The sequence below is a fragment of the Oppia nitens genome, unplaced genomic scaffold (genome assembly GCF_028296485.1).
Source record: "Oppia nitens isolate AA-2021 unplaced genomic scaffold, nextdenovo-longstitch-racon4-pilon3 scaffold29_pilon_pilon_pilon, whole genome shotgun sequence".
Lineage (NCBI taxonomy): Eukaryota > Metazoa > Arthropoda > Arachnida > Sarcoptiformes > Oppiidae > Oppia > Oppia nitens.
The window spans coordinates 647206-666812 of NW_026533209.1; the positions used below are offsets into that span (position 1 = coordinate 647206).

The 19607-nt window shown below is 35.2% G+C and overlaps 7 protein-coding genes across 7 annotated transcripts; 4 read left to right on the plus strand and 3 right to left on the minus strand.

The window, feature by feature from the left end:
* The first annotated feature begins 207 nt into the window (after positions 1-207).
* Positions 208-2464, plus strand: LOC128954842 (uncharacterized). The gene is made up of 6 exons (XM_054300443.1): positions 208-269; positions 349-733; positions 803-1123; positions 1234-1617; positions 1689-2199; positions 2285-2464. The coding sequence occupies exons 1-6, from the start codon at positions 208-210 to the stop codon at positions 2449-2451; spliced, it is 1830 nt and encodes a 609-aa protein (XP_054156418.1). The 3' UTR covers positions 2452-2464.
* A 6720-nt stretch (positions 2465-9184) lies between these two features.
* On the minus strand, positions 9185-10708 carry LOC128954724 (uncharacterized). Its single transcript, XM_054300320.1, has one exon. It carries the CDS (start codon positions 10706-10708, stop codon positions 9185-9187), a length of 1524 nt encoding a protein of 507 aa, XP_054156295.1.
* A 140-nt stretch (positions 10709-10848) lies between these two features.
* On the minus strand, positions 10849-11785 carry LOC128954855 (uncharacterized). Its single transcript, XM_054300457.1, has 2 exons — positions 11749-11785; positions 10849-11664 (listed from the first exon to the last, which is right to left on the minus strand). Exons 1-2 carry the CDS (start codon positions 11761-11763, stop codon positions 11137-11139), a joined length of 543 nt encoding a protein of 180 aa, XP_054156432.1. The 5' UTR covers positions 11764-11785; the 3' UTR covers positions 10849-11136.
* Positions 11786-12759: 974 nt separating this feature from the next.
* On the plus strand, positions 12760-13661 carry LOC128954852 (prisilkin-39-like). The gene is made up of 2 exons (XM_054300453.1): positions 12760-12885; positions 12990-13661. Exons 1-2 carry the CDS (start codon positions 12859-12861, stop codon positions 13566-13568), a joined length of 606 nt encoding a protein of 201 aa, XP_054156428.1. The 5' UTR covers positions 12760-12858; the 3' UTR covers positions 13569-13661.
* A 581-nt stretch (positions 13662-14242) lies between these two features.
* Positions 14243-15072, plus strand: LOC128954853 (uncharacterized). Its single transcript, XM_054300454.1, has 2 exons — positions 14243-14372; positions 14467-15072. Exons 1-2 carry the CDS (start codon positions 14313-14315, stop codon positions 14956-14958), a joined length of 552 nt encoding a protein of 183 aa, XP_054156429.1. The 5' UTR covers positions 14243-14312; the 3' UTR covers positions 14959-15072.
* A 679-nt stretch (positions 15073-15751) lies between these two features.
* On the plus strand, positions 15752-16615 carry LOC128954725 (uncharacterized). The gene is made up of 3 exons (XM_054300321.1): positions 15752-16123; positions 16206-16525; positions 16594-16615. Exons 1-3 carry the CDS (start codon positions 15752-15754, stop codon positions 16613-16615), a joined length of 714 nt encoding a protein of 237 aa, XP_054156296.1.
* Positions 16616-16811: 196 nt separating this feature from the next.
* LOC128954841 (U3 small nucleolar RNA-interacting protein 2-like) lies at positions 16812-18767 on the minus strand. The gene is made up of 4 exons (XM_054300442.1): positions 17449-18767; positions 17232-17365; positions 17070-17149; positions 16812-16988 (listed from the first exon to the last, which is right to left on the minus strand). Exons 1-4 carry the CDS (start codon positions 18609-18611, stop codon positions 16845-16847), a joined length of 1521 nt encoding a protein of 506 aa, XP_054156417.1. The 5' UTR covers positions 18612-18767; the 3' UTR covers positions 16812-16844.
* Between the last annotated feature and the right edge of the window lie 840 nt (positions 18768-19607).

Here is a 19607-nt window from a genome sequence, read left to right on the forward strand (position 1 = left end):
TAGGCCTTATTGTATTTTATACGCGCGCGTGTGTGTTTGAATAAATATAAATTTATTTAAACATTTTTTTTAACAAACTAATTGATAATTACAGTAATAATTTTGCTAAATTTGAAATTGAAAACATATATATTATTTTATAACTACTATTTTGTATAAATTTTTTCTATACTATACTGTATGTATAATAAATAAAATAAAAAAAACATGAAATTTTCAATAGCAATTACAATACTGAACATTATAGCAGTTAGTTGTCTTAATGATAAGTAAGTTAAGTATTTTGTTAGCGGGGGTATTGACATACCTGTGCTTATTATCATTTTTTATTAATTAAATAATTAATAGCACCAAATGTCAGGATCCAGTGTCGACAGTACTGTTGTTCAACAGGACTACACTTTATACGGTCAACTATACAACGTTAACAATCAATAGGTTTGGCATCGGTAACGGTAGTAGTAGTAGTAGACATAATAATGATGTCCAATATGTGTCCCATCAGCCTCAGGGACAGATAATCACGGGTCTGAACAATGAAACCATTGTCCAGAGTTTGTCGACCAACGAGTTTGACAATTTGGTCGAAGTATTGTTTATCTATAAAAACACGGCTTACTATTGCGCCCGATATTCAATGGCCGACAGTAACCATAAATTTAACACTTCAACAAAAGCTAACCAATACTATACATTTATRGATCAATTTGACAATCAGGAGATCAAAACAATGGTCAGTTAGTTATTAACAGTGTATATTCATAACCATTTTTTATTAACTAATATATATATATATATTTAGAAAGTTGTGACTATCCGGTGCCCGAACCGACTCTATCCTTATTGGCTGGTGTTTACCGCCAATGCTAACAACAACCGCTACAAAGTYACCATATTTAGCAAAAACAATATCACCGGCAATCACGAGCCGACACAAGCAAAAGTGATGGCCGTATTTGTGGTCAACGTTGATAGCGATGCAGATATGTGTACTGTTTCAGTGTATTTAATTTATGACAATCACTTATCCGCCTTATATACCATTCATATACACGAAGATAAACAACAAAAATTGACTAATAAGCCACAGATAAGAGCTATTACCCGAAGTTCTTCATTTAGGGTTTGATAAAACAAAAACAATTTTTGAAATTTAGATTTTATTTGTTGAACTAAAAAAATAATAATATAATATTTTATCAATTTGTGTCCCATTTTTTTTTAATAAAAAAGTCAAACAGTATATGGAGTCTAGGCTTTCCTGAATGTCATTACGATATATGTTTGGACAATACATTCAAAGCCATTATCATTGACGACAACTATTTTCATATTTTCATTGGACAGACATGGCTTAGACAGAGCCGAATGGATGGCAAACTAGTGAGCGAACCATTGGCTAAACGAATCGATAGACTCAATACAGTATACGTTGATCCCAGAGATCGACAATTGTATGTCATTCAAGACACCAGTATMTTGAGATTCAATCAGAATTCTATGGACACAACTGATAACAATCAAAACAAAGATATTGGTTCAGTGTTTCCATTGTTGAAACAAACGCCAGACGCTGTCCAATGTATACCAATAAAAGGCGATTGTTATGTATTTCTGGTAATTACTGTCATTACTAACCAACGACAACAAAATCATTAATTAATTTCAAAAAATTAATTAACAAACAGAATGACTGGTTTTGGTTATATTCCCTAAAATCTGATGACAATCAGCGAAACACAAAGTTTGTATTGAATGGTAAGTTTGAATTGAAAACCTATGGCCTACCAGTCGATGGTTTTGATGCGGCGTTTGTCGATGAAAATGGTGACCGAATTCATTTGAAAAACAATTACATCTATTGGCTGGAGTACGGTGTTTGGCGCCAGTATGTTGTCCAACATTTTCTCAACTGTTCCGATCAGCGATACTATCGACAGCTGCCAACCGATGAGATTAATTCGTGGCAAAAATTTTCGGATGACATACGCAAACAGAATCCGACGACAAAGTTTGTTGAGACCAAGTTTCCGACGATTCCGTTACCTATTGCTGATGACAAACCAACAACACCTGTACCGGTGTCTAATACTACCGATCGGCCGGACAGTTCAGCTCAGTTGACAAATACTACCGAAAAAGATGGAAATTCTTCTTCTTCTTCAGTTGGGATAAGTCTTATAATTATATTACTTATTGGTAAACATTTTTGTTTTATAATTTTTTTTTTAATGTAAACTTATTGTTATTATCTATTTTTTTTTTTGGTTTGATTTACAAACAGTTGGTTTTGTTATCGGACTATTAGTGCTCATCGGTCTAACCATTTGGTGTGTCTATAGATATCTGAACTCAACAAAGAGGACGCCTACCGAAGTCGACACTCCCGCCAGTCGAAAGTTAGCCAACAAACTCAAGGACAGAAAAAACTTAAACAAAAGTCATTATTAGATAAATCAATAAGCGGTACACGAAAACGATAAATTAATTAATTAATTAGTTTTTACTTTTTTAAAATAACAAATTTGTATAAATTTTATATTTCAAATTTATTGTAATGTTAATTTGATTTGTTTTCATTAATTTAATTATTATTTTTGTATTTATTATATAWATATTTTWATTTTTTTAACAACTAAATGTATTATATAAAGTTTATACAGTACTATAATTTAATAAATAAAAACAATTTATTCAAATTATAATAATTATTGATTTACAGTATGTTATATAAGTTATACTTTACATACAGTAGTAATTTAATTGAATTTCATATAAAAGTTAGATTTATAAAAAATTAATTTTTATTTTAAATAATTAATCGTATATATTGTGTTGTGTTGCCGTCTTTTCTGTCCTGCTTTAAGTCCCGAGACTATAGTCGATACACACAACCCGAGATCTGTCCGCGATAGATCTCGCCGAAGTCTGTCCATTAACAGTCTTTGCTGAGGACCAACTTCGATTAGTCCTCAACAATAACACAGTCGACACAACGATGAAGTAATCCGTAATAATTGATACACGCAGTATAATAATTAAATGAATTGTTTATTTGATAATAATAAAATATAAGTATACAATAGTAAAGTAAAGTTCATAACAATATACAATACATAACTGCACTGCCCGGAACTGCTGACCAATGCTTTGCAAGTCGATGCAAAGCAGAGGCAGGCCAGTCCAGGCAGAGCCTAAGCTCACTGTTAAGAGTTAACTATTCGAAGTCCGAACTCTTATAGCTCTGTGTATTGAGCAGACTAGTCGAAGTCCTAACTCAACACTTGAGTGACTTTACAATGAGAACTACATCAGTATTTATATGCTTTTGAATCAATTTATTGTTTGCAGACGACACCAATGAGTGTCGTGTGCACACAAGCCCTACTATACAATATATAAGTTTCACTTAGACATTACTAAATATATTCCCATTAATAACAAAGCCATTATATTTACTACTTAATGTTCCCACTAATATTCCCTAATATTTCCGTTTAGTATTTAACCCTAATTATAATAGACTACTATTTTTATACTCGGGTAATTATCCCTTAATTTTATAACCTTAACTTTTAAATCCCGGAACTCCTGGTTTGTCCCGTTGGGACTAAAAACAGAAATCCCGTTTACAACCCTAATGTATATGGTGTCGGTACCCATCGATAGATGGCAGTACCGGCGCCACAATACATCTACATCTTTACATGACAATATTAATTATACAATAATAATAATAATAATAATAATAATAATAATAATAATAATAATAATAGAAATAATAATAATAATAATAACAATATTTACCTTTAGTATTACAATGTATTGATAGTATTCAGTATTAATGCAGTATATGACTCACTACTTATTATTTGAAAACAAAAGTATTATTAATATACTAATAACAACAGTATTATATGTGGCAACTCTACTTAGTATTACTACAACAATATTAATTATATTCAGTATTAAAACAATAGTATTAAAACAATAGTATTAATATACAATTTGTATTATTTAGTTATTATTTATAATGTATATAAAATGTATTTTTAAAATGTATTTAAAAAGCCGTTAAAAAGCCTATACAGTATTAATAACATTTAAGTGCGAATACTTTATCAGTATTTTAATAAGTTTTAATTATTTGCATATTTAGCAAAAATATATCAGTAAATAGTATTACTGATATAAGGCATTATATTTAAAAAACACAATAATTTGTATTATTATTTTTTTTTATTATTAAATTCATATTTTTAACCAAGGTCTCAATAATTTTTACAGTTTAAAGTTTATAAAGTTTTAATAAATTATATTTCAAATAATATTATATTTATTTATTTAATATAGCACTTGTTAGAGTTATAATAATGGATTAATATATCAAACAATAGTTATAAACAATATAATTATTTTTTTTATAGTGTCGTTCATAAACTAAATTTGAATTTTATAAAAAATTTATTAATAAAATGATCGTTACATTTAAAACAGATCTAAATTTTTTGAAAATTCAAAAATTATATATTCATTATTAATAGTAACTCAGATAACATAAAGGATAGACAGTTTATGAACATAAAGGGCTTATATAGAGTATATCATAGTATAGACACCCAACCATCCAACCAACCATTCAAACATTAGGACAGGTATACTAAAAAAAGAAAAACAAATAAAATGACAGCTCAAGGATCGTCACAATCATCGCAACTACAGCAACAACAACAACAGCAAACACCGGTGACGGCAGGTTTTCCGGCACCAGTGGCCACCTGTGCGATGCAGTCACTAACCAAAATGAATGTAATGTCGCCCTATCTGAGAATCTTTAGCAAAGACATGGCATTCAGACGGGCGATCAAAGTGTTTTGCATGTCGTACGCCGGCTATGACCAGTTGTGTCCGGAACTGTATCGGACAAAACTGGACACCTTTATCGAGTCTATGCAAGGCCTGTATGGCGAGAAACCTGACTACGATTTTGTAACCGATATTAATCGGTCGCTGACATTAGAGAAACTGGAGCTAACAATACAGGTGTTAGAGTTTAGCCATCGGGAGGGTATAGTGTCGGCCAAAATCAATTTCATAACCCATTTGTTTGACAAAGAAATCGATTTGACGGTTGACCGACAAAAACAATTGAATAAACTTATTGAACATCCCATGAATTACGATCAATACCGTAGCCTTAGAGTCGACAATCATAGTCTGGCCATTGAATTGGAAATTATAATGACCGACGGTAGCCAACAAATGGCCGGCACATCGTATCTACAGTTTTGTAATATACATACAGAAGGACTGTACAGTTCGATGAATTTCGGCGATCACGAGTCGGTACTGTTGAAAATGAGCTTCAAAGTTATCAAAGAAAGCGGTTATCCGGATCAATTGGTGGCCAGTTATCACATGCATTCGCTGATATATGCACTACAGCGGCGACTGTTTCGCTGGCGTATAGCGGCCAACAACAATAAGCCCAAACATCAGCCATGGCAGCACAGGACGACAGCAAAGTTCCGGCGCGACACCATTGACTATAATAGTGACCAAGCCTTTTGGTCATCAGTACCAGCGACCAAACTTACCGACGCTGGCCTATCAAAACAAATTGCCCGATTTATTGATTTGCAAACAGGTTTTTTCAAGACTGACCACTTTGACGGCAGTGGTAGCTGTCTGTGCACCGAATGGTGCAATTGGGTTGCATTCTTTCATCACAATCCCATCTACCGGTTCCTGTTTGTCCAGCACTGTCAGCTGTATTTCCCTAACCGAGCCAATCTGCCCGAAATGTATATGTATACTGTAGCCTATCATCTATACAATTCCAGACTTGGCCTACCTATCAGTGCACAAACACCTGATACACCATTGCTTCGACTGATGGCCGATGCTGTCCACTACAAAAACGTCTGGCATAAGGAACTCTATCTCAAGAATCACCAGTTCAGGACCAGTCACGAACAAACACATCCGATGCCCGTTACCTGCGATGCCATACTCTACAAAGTACTTCGTTGGGAAACACCGATCTACGATCTATGTGTTCAATCCGATTGGCAACCGTTAGGCCTGATTTGTAGCGACAATTTCATACAATATTCTGTCCGATTGGCTGAACTACACAAACGAGTAGCCCAACGGTATATCAGCCGATCGGACGATAAAAAATGGTCAAAAGAACTGGAACTCGTTCATCGAAATAATTTTCGACAATTTCTAACCTACTGTTGCCAACTGATTATCCAGAAACTGATTATCGGAACCGATCGGTTGTTTCATAACGAAGACAAAGATAACATGTCCAGTAGAGGACAGTCGACTATTGACAAACGCGTCCAACAATTGCGAAAACATGTTTGGCAATTGGGTGCCGACGGAAATCCATTGAACGTACAATACTTTTGTCAGCCAATTATCAATTCGTATTTGTTGTGTTGTCGCCGATTTGTCATGAAATTTGAGGCCACTATCGGCAAAGCCAGGAGTCAGGGTATCGAACCTACCTGTCAGTGCTTTATTAGTTTGGACAGTAATTTTGTTGTACAACACCAGATTAGTCGGGCCCTATTTAGTGTCCATAAGCAATGGTCACCCGTGCACCGACTATACGCGATAAGTGTACCGCTGATGGTGTGCTATACGTTGCGTTTGTATTCGCTGGCCAGTGATCTTCAGCGTCTGTTTGTCGATTATTTGGCCAAAGCTTACGCAGACAATCGGCTACCGTTTCAAGCGTTCAAAGATTACAAYCATGTCTTTGATAACGAATTCATTGAAGAGACCATCAGAGATGAGTTGATTAATATTGTATTGTTTACACAAACCGACAAAAWGTTTAAGACAGTTGTCGATGATTTTTATTTGGTTTATTGGCGCCGACCGRACCACGAGGTGTTGGCCAAACCGAGTTCTGACCAGTGTCTGCAGTCGGCWTTGTTTCAGTATAACAGACTATATTTTTGGTGGCGTAACGGCGGCAACCAGCGGCCAAAGTTTACACGCATTTTAGCACAATTTGCCGACACCATAGACACCATTATTGGCCAATCGGATCGGGTGTTCGATGATTACATACTGAAAGTTGTTTATCATATTATGACCACTTATGACTACTCGGCCGAAGTRTTGGACCATTTGGTCTACTATTTGGTAAAATCTGTTTGCTTTATGATTGTCAGAGCCGTCACAATGTTTCATCAGTGCCTATACTCGTTARCCAATCAGCGGCTGGTCGGCCRAAACGAAAGCTACGCGCTGTCCAAACCCGGTTGGATACCAGTGTTTCGGACAACACTGGAAACAGTTRGTCTCGGTTTGGAATCACTAGCCATACGTTACTGTCTATACGATGACGAAAMCAATAGGATAGCCAATACTGTAGYCGAAACCAGACAACTGGTCAAACAGATCTACAGAGTTCATTACACATGGCTTATTACACAGTTTATCTCCGAAATGATTACAGTGGCCACTAATACCCGACTGACTACACCCKATAGATTGGMTTTTGGTTRTCTACATTTGGCCAACGGTTTGGCATTTATTGGTGCACTGACCGACCAATTTCGACGCGATTCGCGATGGTATCGCATGATRTTAACTAAKCAAGTATTGGTGGCCTCCGCCCTTGGCCAACAAGCCGGCTATCAGATAGATCTACAACAGTTTGMGCCCGTAATCGATCAATACATGGCCGATCCGATAGCCATCGAAACCGGCCAGCCGTTTATGCCGTCGACCGTTTGGTACAATCAATTGCAGCCGTTGTTTGCCAAGTTTGACACAGAAACCGAGCAAACATTGAAAATTGATTTGTCGGTCGCCAATACTACCTAAGCCCGTGCTTTTTAAATATAATGTTTGTGTATATACAGTATATTTGTATCAAAAATAAAGTGTATGATAAAAAAATTGTTAATAATTATGTTTATTATTTTAATTTATTTAAACAAAATATCAATTAATATTTAATAACTACTGTAATAACTATCGAAACACTGGGTAGTAGTCAACTACAGGTAGATAATTGTTGTCATTAGAAATTAATAATAATTTTAATAATATTAACATTAAGTATTTCATTGACATTTTTTTTGTTTAGTAATAGTAATAATAATGACATCAATTGATTGATTTATAACAAAAAAAAATTACATTAAAAATATGTCAATTATAATGATAATTATTATTCTGTATATTATCTATTAATAGTAGTAACTTAAAAGTTACGTAAAATTAAAAAACAATTTACTTTCAAAACAAATTAAGCAAAATTTTGAAAAAAGTTTATTTTTAATCAACAATTTAATTTTATAATTTAWAATTATTCAAATCATTTAAAAAAAACGGTTAATCATTTTGATTCAATCAATTGGTGGGAAATTATTATTATAGTACGAGTTATGGATGAAAACAMARCAGTCAAAGACAACKATAGGAAACSGAAAATCGATGACAAAGACAAAGCAAATGCAAAAACTTCTTCGACGGTCACAAACATCGAAACTAAAGACATCGACAGTCCAATGATTGTAAATCCCACTGAAACCGGTAATAGGACGCCAATCGTTGATAATACAAATGCTGACCAACCCATACCCTTAAACAACAACAACAACGACGACGACAACGACAACGGACAGCCACCTAATCCAGTGCCTGCTGTGGCTGATCCTGATTGGGAACAACAACAATCAGAGTTGACATTTAGACAGGATATTAGAGATAATTCGAGAAGAAGAAGAACAAGGATTGGTTCTTCTCGACGACGACAYAGACGAAAAAGTTTTCACACTATGAGACGTAATGCCAGAAGAAAAAAAAGAAGTCGACAATCAAAAAGAAGAAGAATAAGTAGTAATAGAAGAAATAAGAAGAAGTAGATGAAGAAGAATATTAAGAATTAGRTCCAGAAGTGTTGTCCAAACATAAAAATGATTGATTGATGAATAAATGGTTATGAAATTATGTTTWAAAATATATTTAGTTGTATTATGAATGAAATCAATTSAATTAAACRRTAAACTATTAATTAWAAAAATAGTCTACAAATARTTTTATTATTATTATTGTTATAGTTTATAGTTAGCTTGGGGTGGGGGYGGAGGTGTGGTAAGGGTGTAGAATATATATATATATATACAATACAATAAATAAATAATTGATTCATTTATTCATTGAGCGCMCGTAAATCTGGCGGAAACTCGTAGCCGCGTCCCTGGGCTACACCATCGGCATAGTAATGGGTAAGCAGTACCCGATTCACGTGCAACACTGGCCGAACAGTCCAATTGACGGCCATTTCTTGGTCACAACTTTTCGGTAYAAACGACACCGTAATATCCGACAACACATCGCCCGWTGTGCGCAACSTCTCGACAGCCACTGWACGCAAACTGTCCGTCAGGTCGTAACAGTTGGTCAATTGTAATGATTCGACGGCTCGACTGCCGGTTGAAGTGCATTTGGTCGGCACWGAGGCCAACGCACCGACAAAGTGTGGCCTCTGTTCGAACGGTGCCGACTCGTCCGGCAAATTCAGGTATACGTGTACAATGAGGTCAGACTCGACGTASGCAATGGACAGCTGTAGAGACGACCGAACCTGTGGTGTCTCTTCGCGGGCCATAGCGCTGAACAGTTCACGGAAACGCGGATTTATCGGCAAACGAACTGATGATCGGGTAGACGAATGCCKGAGCCGTACGTCGGTTGCGTTCAGCGACAGCCAAAGTCGGGGCACTTCGCGCAGAAACTGGTCGTTGCGCGGGACGTGCAACAGCTCGGCGTAGTCGTAGCCAAGCGGTCCGGTATCGAGAAAGTCRCGSGCGCGCACACGTACCCGAAGACCACGTTCGTCCCACATATCAAACGTTTGGTTTAATAGTGCAGCAGACAGTCCCGTACGGGCATCGGGGCCGCGCGTCCGTGTCCACGAATCCCAGATTCGGTCAATTTGCGCGTGATGTATGAGAAATACAGGATCGCGTGCCGATCGGCAATTATCGGAAAAATAGCCGTCGGGACCGCCTACAAGCAGATGGACGTTGTTGTGCGGTATGGCCTCCAGTAGACCTTCCCATTCGTCCTGAAACGTTGGTCCGCCGACAGCGCCGCCCAACGAATGGCAAACATTTAGTTCATTGGTTCGGTGATCGGTCGAGAAAAAAGTTGACCTCAACGCCGGTACAGCCGTAACCAGTGCCGGATTGAGCGGACGGCCTCGATTAATGTCGGCGCARCGTTCGGCCACAAACAGCGGATTCTGGTGCGGGTTATTCGGTACGCGAAACGGCAAGGGTAGGGCTCCGTCTTCATAGTAGTCCCAGTAGGGCAGTGCCAGTCGACTGTTGGGACCGRCGTGTCGTCGGAGAATACGCTCGAAAAAGAATAGATAGATTCGATGCCAGACAAGGAACAGATGGTGTCCGTGTTGGCACTGATGCCAACCCAATTGACGGGCCCGGTGTATGGCCTGWGGTGAACCGTCGTACGATTCCCAGCCGTGAACGTTGCTCTGGAAGGTAAACGAAAGCGGATCGTCGGCTGGCCGGGCACGCATAGCGGCCAACGCCCGACGCAATTCGGTCCATTCCGGGTAGGACAAGTCGCGGGCATTTTTGCGTACAAAACGTTGGTCAGTGGGAGCGGCTATCAATGCCAGCGCCGTAATGGCGCAGATGATAGTCAACATGAGGTACATTGACTCCGGTAGTTATGTATGTATGTATGTGTGTGTGATTAGCACAAGTGTTTTGCGGTAATAATATGCAATACTTATGTATTAATATATATATATATATATATGKTTTATACATGTAAATGATTTTTTTGTCAATTCAAAAATGTTTAATATGTATTGAGTGGGWTTTATAATGGGTTAATAATTATTATAARATATAATTAAAATAATTACATTTCAATTAAAATTACTTTTTTTAAAAAAAATTACAGTAGTAGATGAAACTCGATATATACTRTATATGTAATAATTAATGTAAATGACAAAATAAATAAAGGGCTAATAAATAATTACAATACAGTATATTGAGTATAAAAAAATATATGTCATCAAAAAATACTAAAAAAAAGTCAAACATATAATTGAAAATTTAAAAAAAATTACTTTCGTCCCAACACTAGACCTCCAATACCAAAACCGGCGCCAATTCCGGCCAAACCGCCAATACCTGCACCACCAAAGCCGCCGCCGCCACCAAAGCTGCCACCACTAAAGCTACTGCCGGCGCTAAAACTGCTACCTCCACCAAAACTGCTGSCGCCGCCCACATGATGATGGCCAACACGATGACTGTCCATAAATGTAGTTTCCTGAATGACAGGACTCGACTCAACCGTTTGAATAGTTTCGATGGTCTTGGTCTGGACGATGGGTTGCGATACGGACACTGTCCGGTGAACMGATACGGCAGGCGATGATACAAAAGAGGACGATGACGAYGATGATGAYGACGAGCCAAACGAACTGACACCTGATGTACCGAAAACACCGGCGCCGCCACCRCCACCACCGATACCGGCGCCACCAAGAAGGCCGCCCATAACGCCTCCGGCAACACCACCRCCGGCCAGTATGAAGGCTTGGACTGTCATTATTGTCTCGAGTATGACCAGAGCCATGAGGTAGAGCTATATTTTAAGCATTTAAAACATTAATTTATAGATATATTATTATAATATAATAAAAATTTGAATAATTAGTATTAGTATTACCAGAAAAGTATTCATTTTAGTGTTTTATTATTWTATATATATATGTGCCAAAATATATGATTATAACTTATAAATTATAACTAAATATATAGTTTTATATGACTGGACTGAACTGAACTGTACTGGAAGTTGATGTCCTATGACTGGCTATGAGGGTCTTCCCCTCCACTAAAATAGTTTATGTCTTTTATCTATATTATTGCAAAAATTTTTACTAAGTTTTAAGTACAATATATATATATATAAATTATTTTAAAATATTAGTCCATTAGTTAGACCAATAATAGTTGAAATATTGAAAAATTTATCTGAAAAATTAAATGTATATTTTCAATTTGTAATATAAGATTAAAGGATTAATAAGTTAATCATTAATACAGTGTGTGTATACAGGTTTGTAGGGTTTTTTTGTGTGTGTGTTGTCAGTGAAAGTAAACTACAAGTGCTATGTTTAGTACTGTATGATTAGTCAACTAAATTTTAAAAAATTTTACAATGATGCTAATGATGATGCTGTTAGCCTTGAAGATCAGTGATACTGTATCACTGATACTACATGTCTGGGGATAGCCTTCCTGAAAGGGTGGAGACCCATATGATTATCATTATTATTAATATTATTATTTTGATTATTAAAATATTATTATTTGATATTAATATAAATTTATATATATATATATATATATATATATATATATATATATATCATATAGAAATTAATTTGCAAATACTTGAATAACAACAACAATAATTGTTATAAAAAGTAACTAAAAATAAAATAAAACAAAATTAATTTGCATTTGTCGCCCAAATAATGTGTGTGTAATGTGTGATGTCTTTGATAATTATGTGACGCTTTTTTCTTGTATGTGTGTGTGTAAGGCAAAGATGCAGAGGAAGGCCGACACATATGTTATGCCTCTCTCTCTCTCTYTCTCTCTCTCTCTCTCTCTCTCTCTCTCTCTCTCTCTCTCTCTCTCTCTCTCTCTCTCTCTCTCTCTCTCTCTCTCTTTCTCTCTCTCTCTCTCTTTCTTTTCTCTCACTCACTTTCATTACTCCCGGAGCCTTATATAAGGAACTCCACTACCGACTGGGCGCGCGAAACGCAAGATGACTACTATAGCTAAACAAACTCTTGTAAGTATCGCAACAATAATTGGATACTAATCTCTGAATTGCGAAAATRATATTCATTATTATTATTATTATTATTGCATTTTTTCTCTAAACAAAATAAATAGTTTACTACAATATTTGTCGGCCTAACCGCCACCCTGTGCGCTGCCACCTATCTGGGCGGCTACTACGGCGCTGGACATTACGGCTATTCTAGTCGTGGTTTGGGACACTATGGCGGCTATTACGGCGGTGGTGGCTATCCGAAAGGCTACGGTTTGGGCAAATATTATACTACTGGTCACTATAGCTACCCGACCGCTTACTATGGCAAAACTATTGCCTATCCGTCGACATACCATTCCTATTATCCGAGYTACAGTCATGCCTACTACTATCGGCCAAAAGTGACGTACGCTGCCTATCCGCGCGCCTATTACGGCCACTATAGCTATCCTAAATACGGAAACTATGGTTACGGTGCCGGTATCTATGGCGGCTATCACGGTGGCTACGCGTCCGCATTGTACGCACCGAAAGTGGTCACCACAGCTGTTGTAGTGCCCACATACGCAGGCCATGGCTACGGYGGATACGGTTACGGTGGACTTGGCGGCTACGGTCTAGGAAAGGGCTACTACGGCGGCCACTATTTGGGCGGTTTGGGCTACGGAAAGGGATTATACTTAAAGAAAAAGAAATAGTGATTAAAAAATGATTTGTTTTTTATACGTTGGACTAAATGTTGATAAATTTTTTTATAAAATATATTTAATATATAGCTTTATATTTTATAACCTTGATCATTGTTTTTATATATAATTTTTTTTAGTAAATTTTAATTTCTTAGTTTTAGTGATATTTTTATTTGATATTAAAAAATGTTGTTATCTATATTAAAAGTTTTCATTTAATTTTTATGTATATATATTAATATATATTTTTGCAAATAATTTTGTTTTGTTGTTGTTTTCAAATATCAAGTTTTTTTTATTCAAATTGAGAGCACATTAAATAGTCATAAAAATTAAAATATAAATTTTTTAAATAATAAATAACTACTAATTGAAAAGTTGTTGAGTTGTTTTATAATGAGTTTTTAAAAATTCATTTTTTTTATTTATTATTATTATTACTGTATTAATTTGATTATAATTCTAGTTTCAAACCAACAAAAAAAATAAATCCTTATATTATCCTAATTATGATATTATATTCAATACTTTATATACAGAAAAAATATAATTATATAAAAAATAAAATTCAATGTCTTTTCATAGAAAATATGAGTTTCACTTTAAATTTTAAAAACGCCTTTTGAATTTCATTTTGATATTTCAATTGAAAATTCAATTTTCAATTTTATTATTTCAAATACTTCATAACAACTTTTATTTATATTGTTTTCAATAACTTCAATACTCAACACTAGAAACCACCGAAAAATTATGATAACTTTGACGGCACAGTCCTATCGTTTTCTACTGTTTTCTTCAGTGCTGCTAACGGTATGTTAGACTATATATAAATATATGTCTCTTCCTATATATCCCTATCCTGTCTTAATGACCACAATAAATGATAGCACTGTATCGGTTACAGAGCTCATGGATAACGGTATCGGAGGTCATACCCCACTCGCCATATGTTGTTCCCCATTGGCTCCAACCGGTAGGCTTTTCCTATGCATTTGTGCCGTCGCACAAATACGCGGCCAATGTTGTCTCGGTTAGCGAATTGTTGCGTTTGGTCGACCAGATGGCCGCTTCGTCGGCCAATTTCGATGCCGTGGCCAACGAAAGCACCGAAAAGGCTCGGCTGGCTTCGAAAATAATGGCCGATTCGGCCCGCGAAATTAAATCGCTGGTCAAACGTAGCGAAGAGTTGGCCAGCGCTATGGCGTCGGCGTCGCGCGATATGGCCGACGCCGTGCGCGTACTTGGCGAGCGGACACGTATACGCGGACGCGAGTTGACAACATTAGCCCATAATGTTGCGGCTGCTGGTCGGTCAGTGGCCACCAATGCCCAGTGTCCGAAAGCTAGTGGTAGTGGTGGTGGTGGTGGCAATAACAACAACAAAAAAAGCAAATAATTGTGTCATTTTCAGCCGATTACCCGATTTTTTTTAGTGGCCGATAACAAAAACAAATTTAATTGTCAAATATTTTTTGCCGATTATGATAAATCAGTAGATAATTAGTGATAGGGTGTGACTTCAAGGACTTTATTATATTATATTATATATATATATATATATATATATATATAATTAGAGATATTTTAGTTTAAATTATTTAGTTAACAGTATATTATACCAAAATATTTATATATTATTATAAAATTATAAATATTAATAATTTTTAAAAAATATCATTTTTACCATAATTTTATGTTAATAATAGTTATGAATTTTTTGTTTGTTTGTAGAAATTAAACTAATTGTAGTCAATTTTTTAGGTAAATTAAAAACATTTTTTAAAAAAAAGTTTTATTATGTTGATCACTTAGTTTTTAAAAAATATATATATAATTACATTGTGTAGATATAATAAAATCTTAAATTTAATTTATAAGTTAAAAAAAACTTTTTTATTCAATTAAGCAATTATTTGGTAGCAATAAATGTCACGTAATTTTCAACACACATATTATTTGCATAACAATTTGAATGCTAATTATTTTTAAATTTTGTTTGTAAATTCAATTATTTTTGTTATAATTACTTAACGTTTTTAACAGATTTATATATATATAATTTTCTAAAGAATTTGCTAGAAATTTCAAAAACAACAAAATAACTAATTATTAATTTATTTAATTAATTAAAACAGTATATTATATTATTAATACAATTGTATTTCAAATAGGATTTCAAATGCCAAATAATGGCAAATAATAGTTTAGCGAAAACAATAATATTAATATCAATCGTAGTCTTATTTATAGCTAGTTTTGTCAGTTCATCATCGATAGAATCAAAGTCGTCGTCATCATTGTCATCAACATCACATCCAATACCGGTTCCTAAACAATACTACGCTGCCGGTGGCGTCAATAGGGGCCAGCGAGGTGGTATCTATGATTTTGAGTGCAAAAGTCAGCAGTATATTGATGCCATTTATTTGATTGACCTGGCCCAGTGCGCACAGATCATATGGGATCAGCAGCCAGATCCCAAACCCGGCCAACCGATGCTCGAGCTAACTGCACAACGGTGCTGCTACTATAAGGATCGTCAATGTCAATTCATACACCATGTAATACATATACCTATATATATATATATATATTTATACTTAATTTACAATTTAAAAATAATTTATTTTTTTAAAAATACAGTACAAAAACAATTGCCGTATATTTGATGAAAACGAATGGTATTACTCGTTAGTCAAACTATATGATGAATTGCAAGAGGACTGTCGGCTTAAGGCTAACATTGAACTGAACGACCAGTTTTGCAATAGTATTAACAAAGTGGACTCAATGCCCAATATCATGTGCCAGGGCTATCTCCGGTGTCCGATTGATAATAAGTTCGGTAATGTGACCATCACTACACAGTATATACCGCTTGAAATGGGAAGTTCGGCCATTCGGGTAATTGTTTTGACGGTCGGTAATAGTCTATCGATTGCTATAAGTTTGGCATTCATTTCGCTGATTATACAAAAATATATTTACATATAATATTTGAAATCTAAAATTAAAATATTAATTTTTATAGTTTAGTTGTAAATACGGTTTAGATCTACTGTATATATATATATTTTATTACCGTATTTTATCTCATAATATACTGTAAAAATATCAATAATTTAAACACAACATAATTAAAAATAAATAAATAATTACAATGTAGTTATTAATATAAATATCTATTAAATTTTTTTTTAATAAATTTAATTTAATGTTAATCAACAAATAATTTATGATATATGCAGTTAATAATTATAATAACATTTTTTTATAAAAACATCATTTCGTTGATAACGGTATAATGAGTACACAATTTTTGGCCTCTTTATTGGTAAACCATCGGCCCAACCGATGTTCCTGACCTATCCCAGCGACCAGATGTTTGCCGTCGGGACTAAATTCTAGACTATTTACAAAACCAGTCTATAATAGAAAAAAACAATAATTTTTAAAAAATAATAATAATTGTATTAAAAATTAGTGACAAAACCCGATGACACTTACAACAGATATGTTAATAATTGGCTCTAATTTACGAAAATCTTGCGAACACTTCCACAGTCGGACTAAACCATTACAAGAACCTATGATTTAAAAGTGAATTGAAATTAATATAAATAAAAATCTTGTCCTTAAATACATTTATAGTCACTGAATACTACTAACCCGTTGCTATGAGATCGGTATTCTTGATGACGGCCACAGCGGTCACCCAATTGGGTGCCGTAGCGGCCATTCCGTGAGCCAACGGATATGTGGTCAACGGTTTCTTTTTCAAGACACTCCATAGACTTAGGGAACTATTTGTTTCGCAGATTAAAAACACAAAAAACATAAGACAAATACAATCACCGAAAAAAATAAGGAAAATTGTTAGACAAACCCGTTATCATCGGCGGTAACAAAGTGTTGTTCGTCCAACAGTTTTACACAGTCGATGGAATGCTGCGACCCGTGAAACACTAGTTGCGACTCTTCGGGTATCTTCCAAACGCGTGCAGTCGAGTCACGGGCGCCGACAGTTATCGCCCGATCTCTGACATAGCTGTCAATTGCCTGAATCGTGTCCTGATGGCCGAACAGTGTCTCCACGTACGACATCTCATCCAAATTCCAGACTTTAACCGATCGATCAAACGATGAACTAAACAATTGATGAAAACCGCGCCGAAAAACCAGTCCCGATACTGGGCCCCGATGTCCGCCAAATGTTTTCAACAATTGCATTGTTTCGGGATTCCAGACGTTAATCACTTTGTTGGTACAACCGGTTGCCAAAAATCGGTCGTCACTGGATATGGCCATTGCCAGTATATGGCCCGAATGGCCTACAGTAGCCGCCGGCTTAGCAATTATACCATTCGGTAAATTATCGGTAGATTTCTTGGCCGCAACTTTGTTCTTCTTATTCTTCTGCTTATTCTTCTTAGACTTCGGATTAGTAGTTTTGAGTCCGGCAATTGTTTTCACACGTTTACCGACGGCAAAATCCCATTTAACAATTGCCGAGTCTTTGCCGGCTGAGAATACATAGCGCTGATCGTTGGTAACCAAAACAATCGTTACGGACAGTTTGTGGCCATTTTTCAATTGACGAAACGACTGGTCAGTGTCGTCAACACCAACAGCAGTGGTATAGTAGTTGTCAGCCACTTGCCGATGAAGTCGACCGGTTTTTTCGAGAATATCTTCGCGCAATCGGTCGCCAATAGCGCCGCTATCAACGTCTTGGCCGTCATTCTTGAGCCGTTCTTCGCCTTCAATGGACTCCAAATACTTTTTGGCCAAACGTAGCCTCTTTTCCTGTGGTGTCTCCCGATCGGCTTCACTATCATAGGACACATCACTGTCGCCACCGGCGGCGGCGGCTGCGGTGGTATTCAGACCTTTAAGACCGCGTTTGCGACGGACGGCAGCTTTCTGTTTGCCGCCGCCGGCATCGATGTCCACATCTTCGTCATCGTTTGAATCGCTGCTAACAATCTCTTCGTTTAGGAATTTTTTTTGTTGTCTCGATATTGTCTTCTTTGTCTTCTTCAGAAACATTTTGTCCGTCTATTTTATAGTCGATTTGATGGTAAAAAAAACTCCGCGGTTATGATATCACATGCATTATAATCACACAAAACATTTTAGATATTAATAGACGACACACACATGTATTGCATGTGTTTTTTGTTAAGTACTTAAATAATATAATACTGTAATAAACACAACATTATGGGACACAACAACACGTGTTGTATATTTGTATGTATTGTATGTATGGATCAATAGATGGCATATATATTATTAATATACATAAAACTGTTGTGAAAAACATGTATTAGTTTTTATTTTTAAATATTATTATACTATTATATACAGTAATAAATGATATTTTAAATGATAAGCGCCTCCCCATAATAAAACTGGGGGTGGGTATGTGTAAACTTGTTTTTATATTACAGTCATACTACTAGTGCCCACCATACATACCCATCCTCCCCCCCGGGGTATTGCCAACACACACACACATACACACACTATTAGATAATTATATTTCACTAACACATTACAAGTAGTTTGACTCACATTTTCAATATATTTTTTATATAAGTATTATTATTATTATTAATACAGACAACACATTATTACAATATATTGTTGTATTAATACTATACAGTGTTAGGGGTGTAACACACAAACCGATACACATATACATACATACAGTACATAAAGACTTTTTAAATTTTTTAAAAATGCAAATTACAACAAAAAATTGTTTATTTAGTGATATTTATTATTAGTTAATGTTTTTTTGTTTGTTGTATATGTGTGTATGTGTTGTGTTTATTTTGTTGCTGTAAATTATATATATATATATATATAGTTGATAATTATTATTATTAATAATAAATTGTAATAATAATAATAATAATAATTTGATTTGTTTAAAAATATTTATTTATTTATTTATTTATTGAATTTTTGTTTATGTGTTTTATGATTATATAATTATTGTGTAATTTTTATACAATATAACAACTATTCAATAAATGT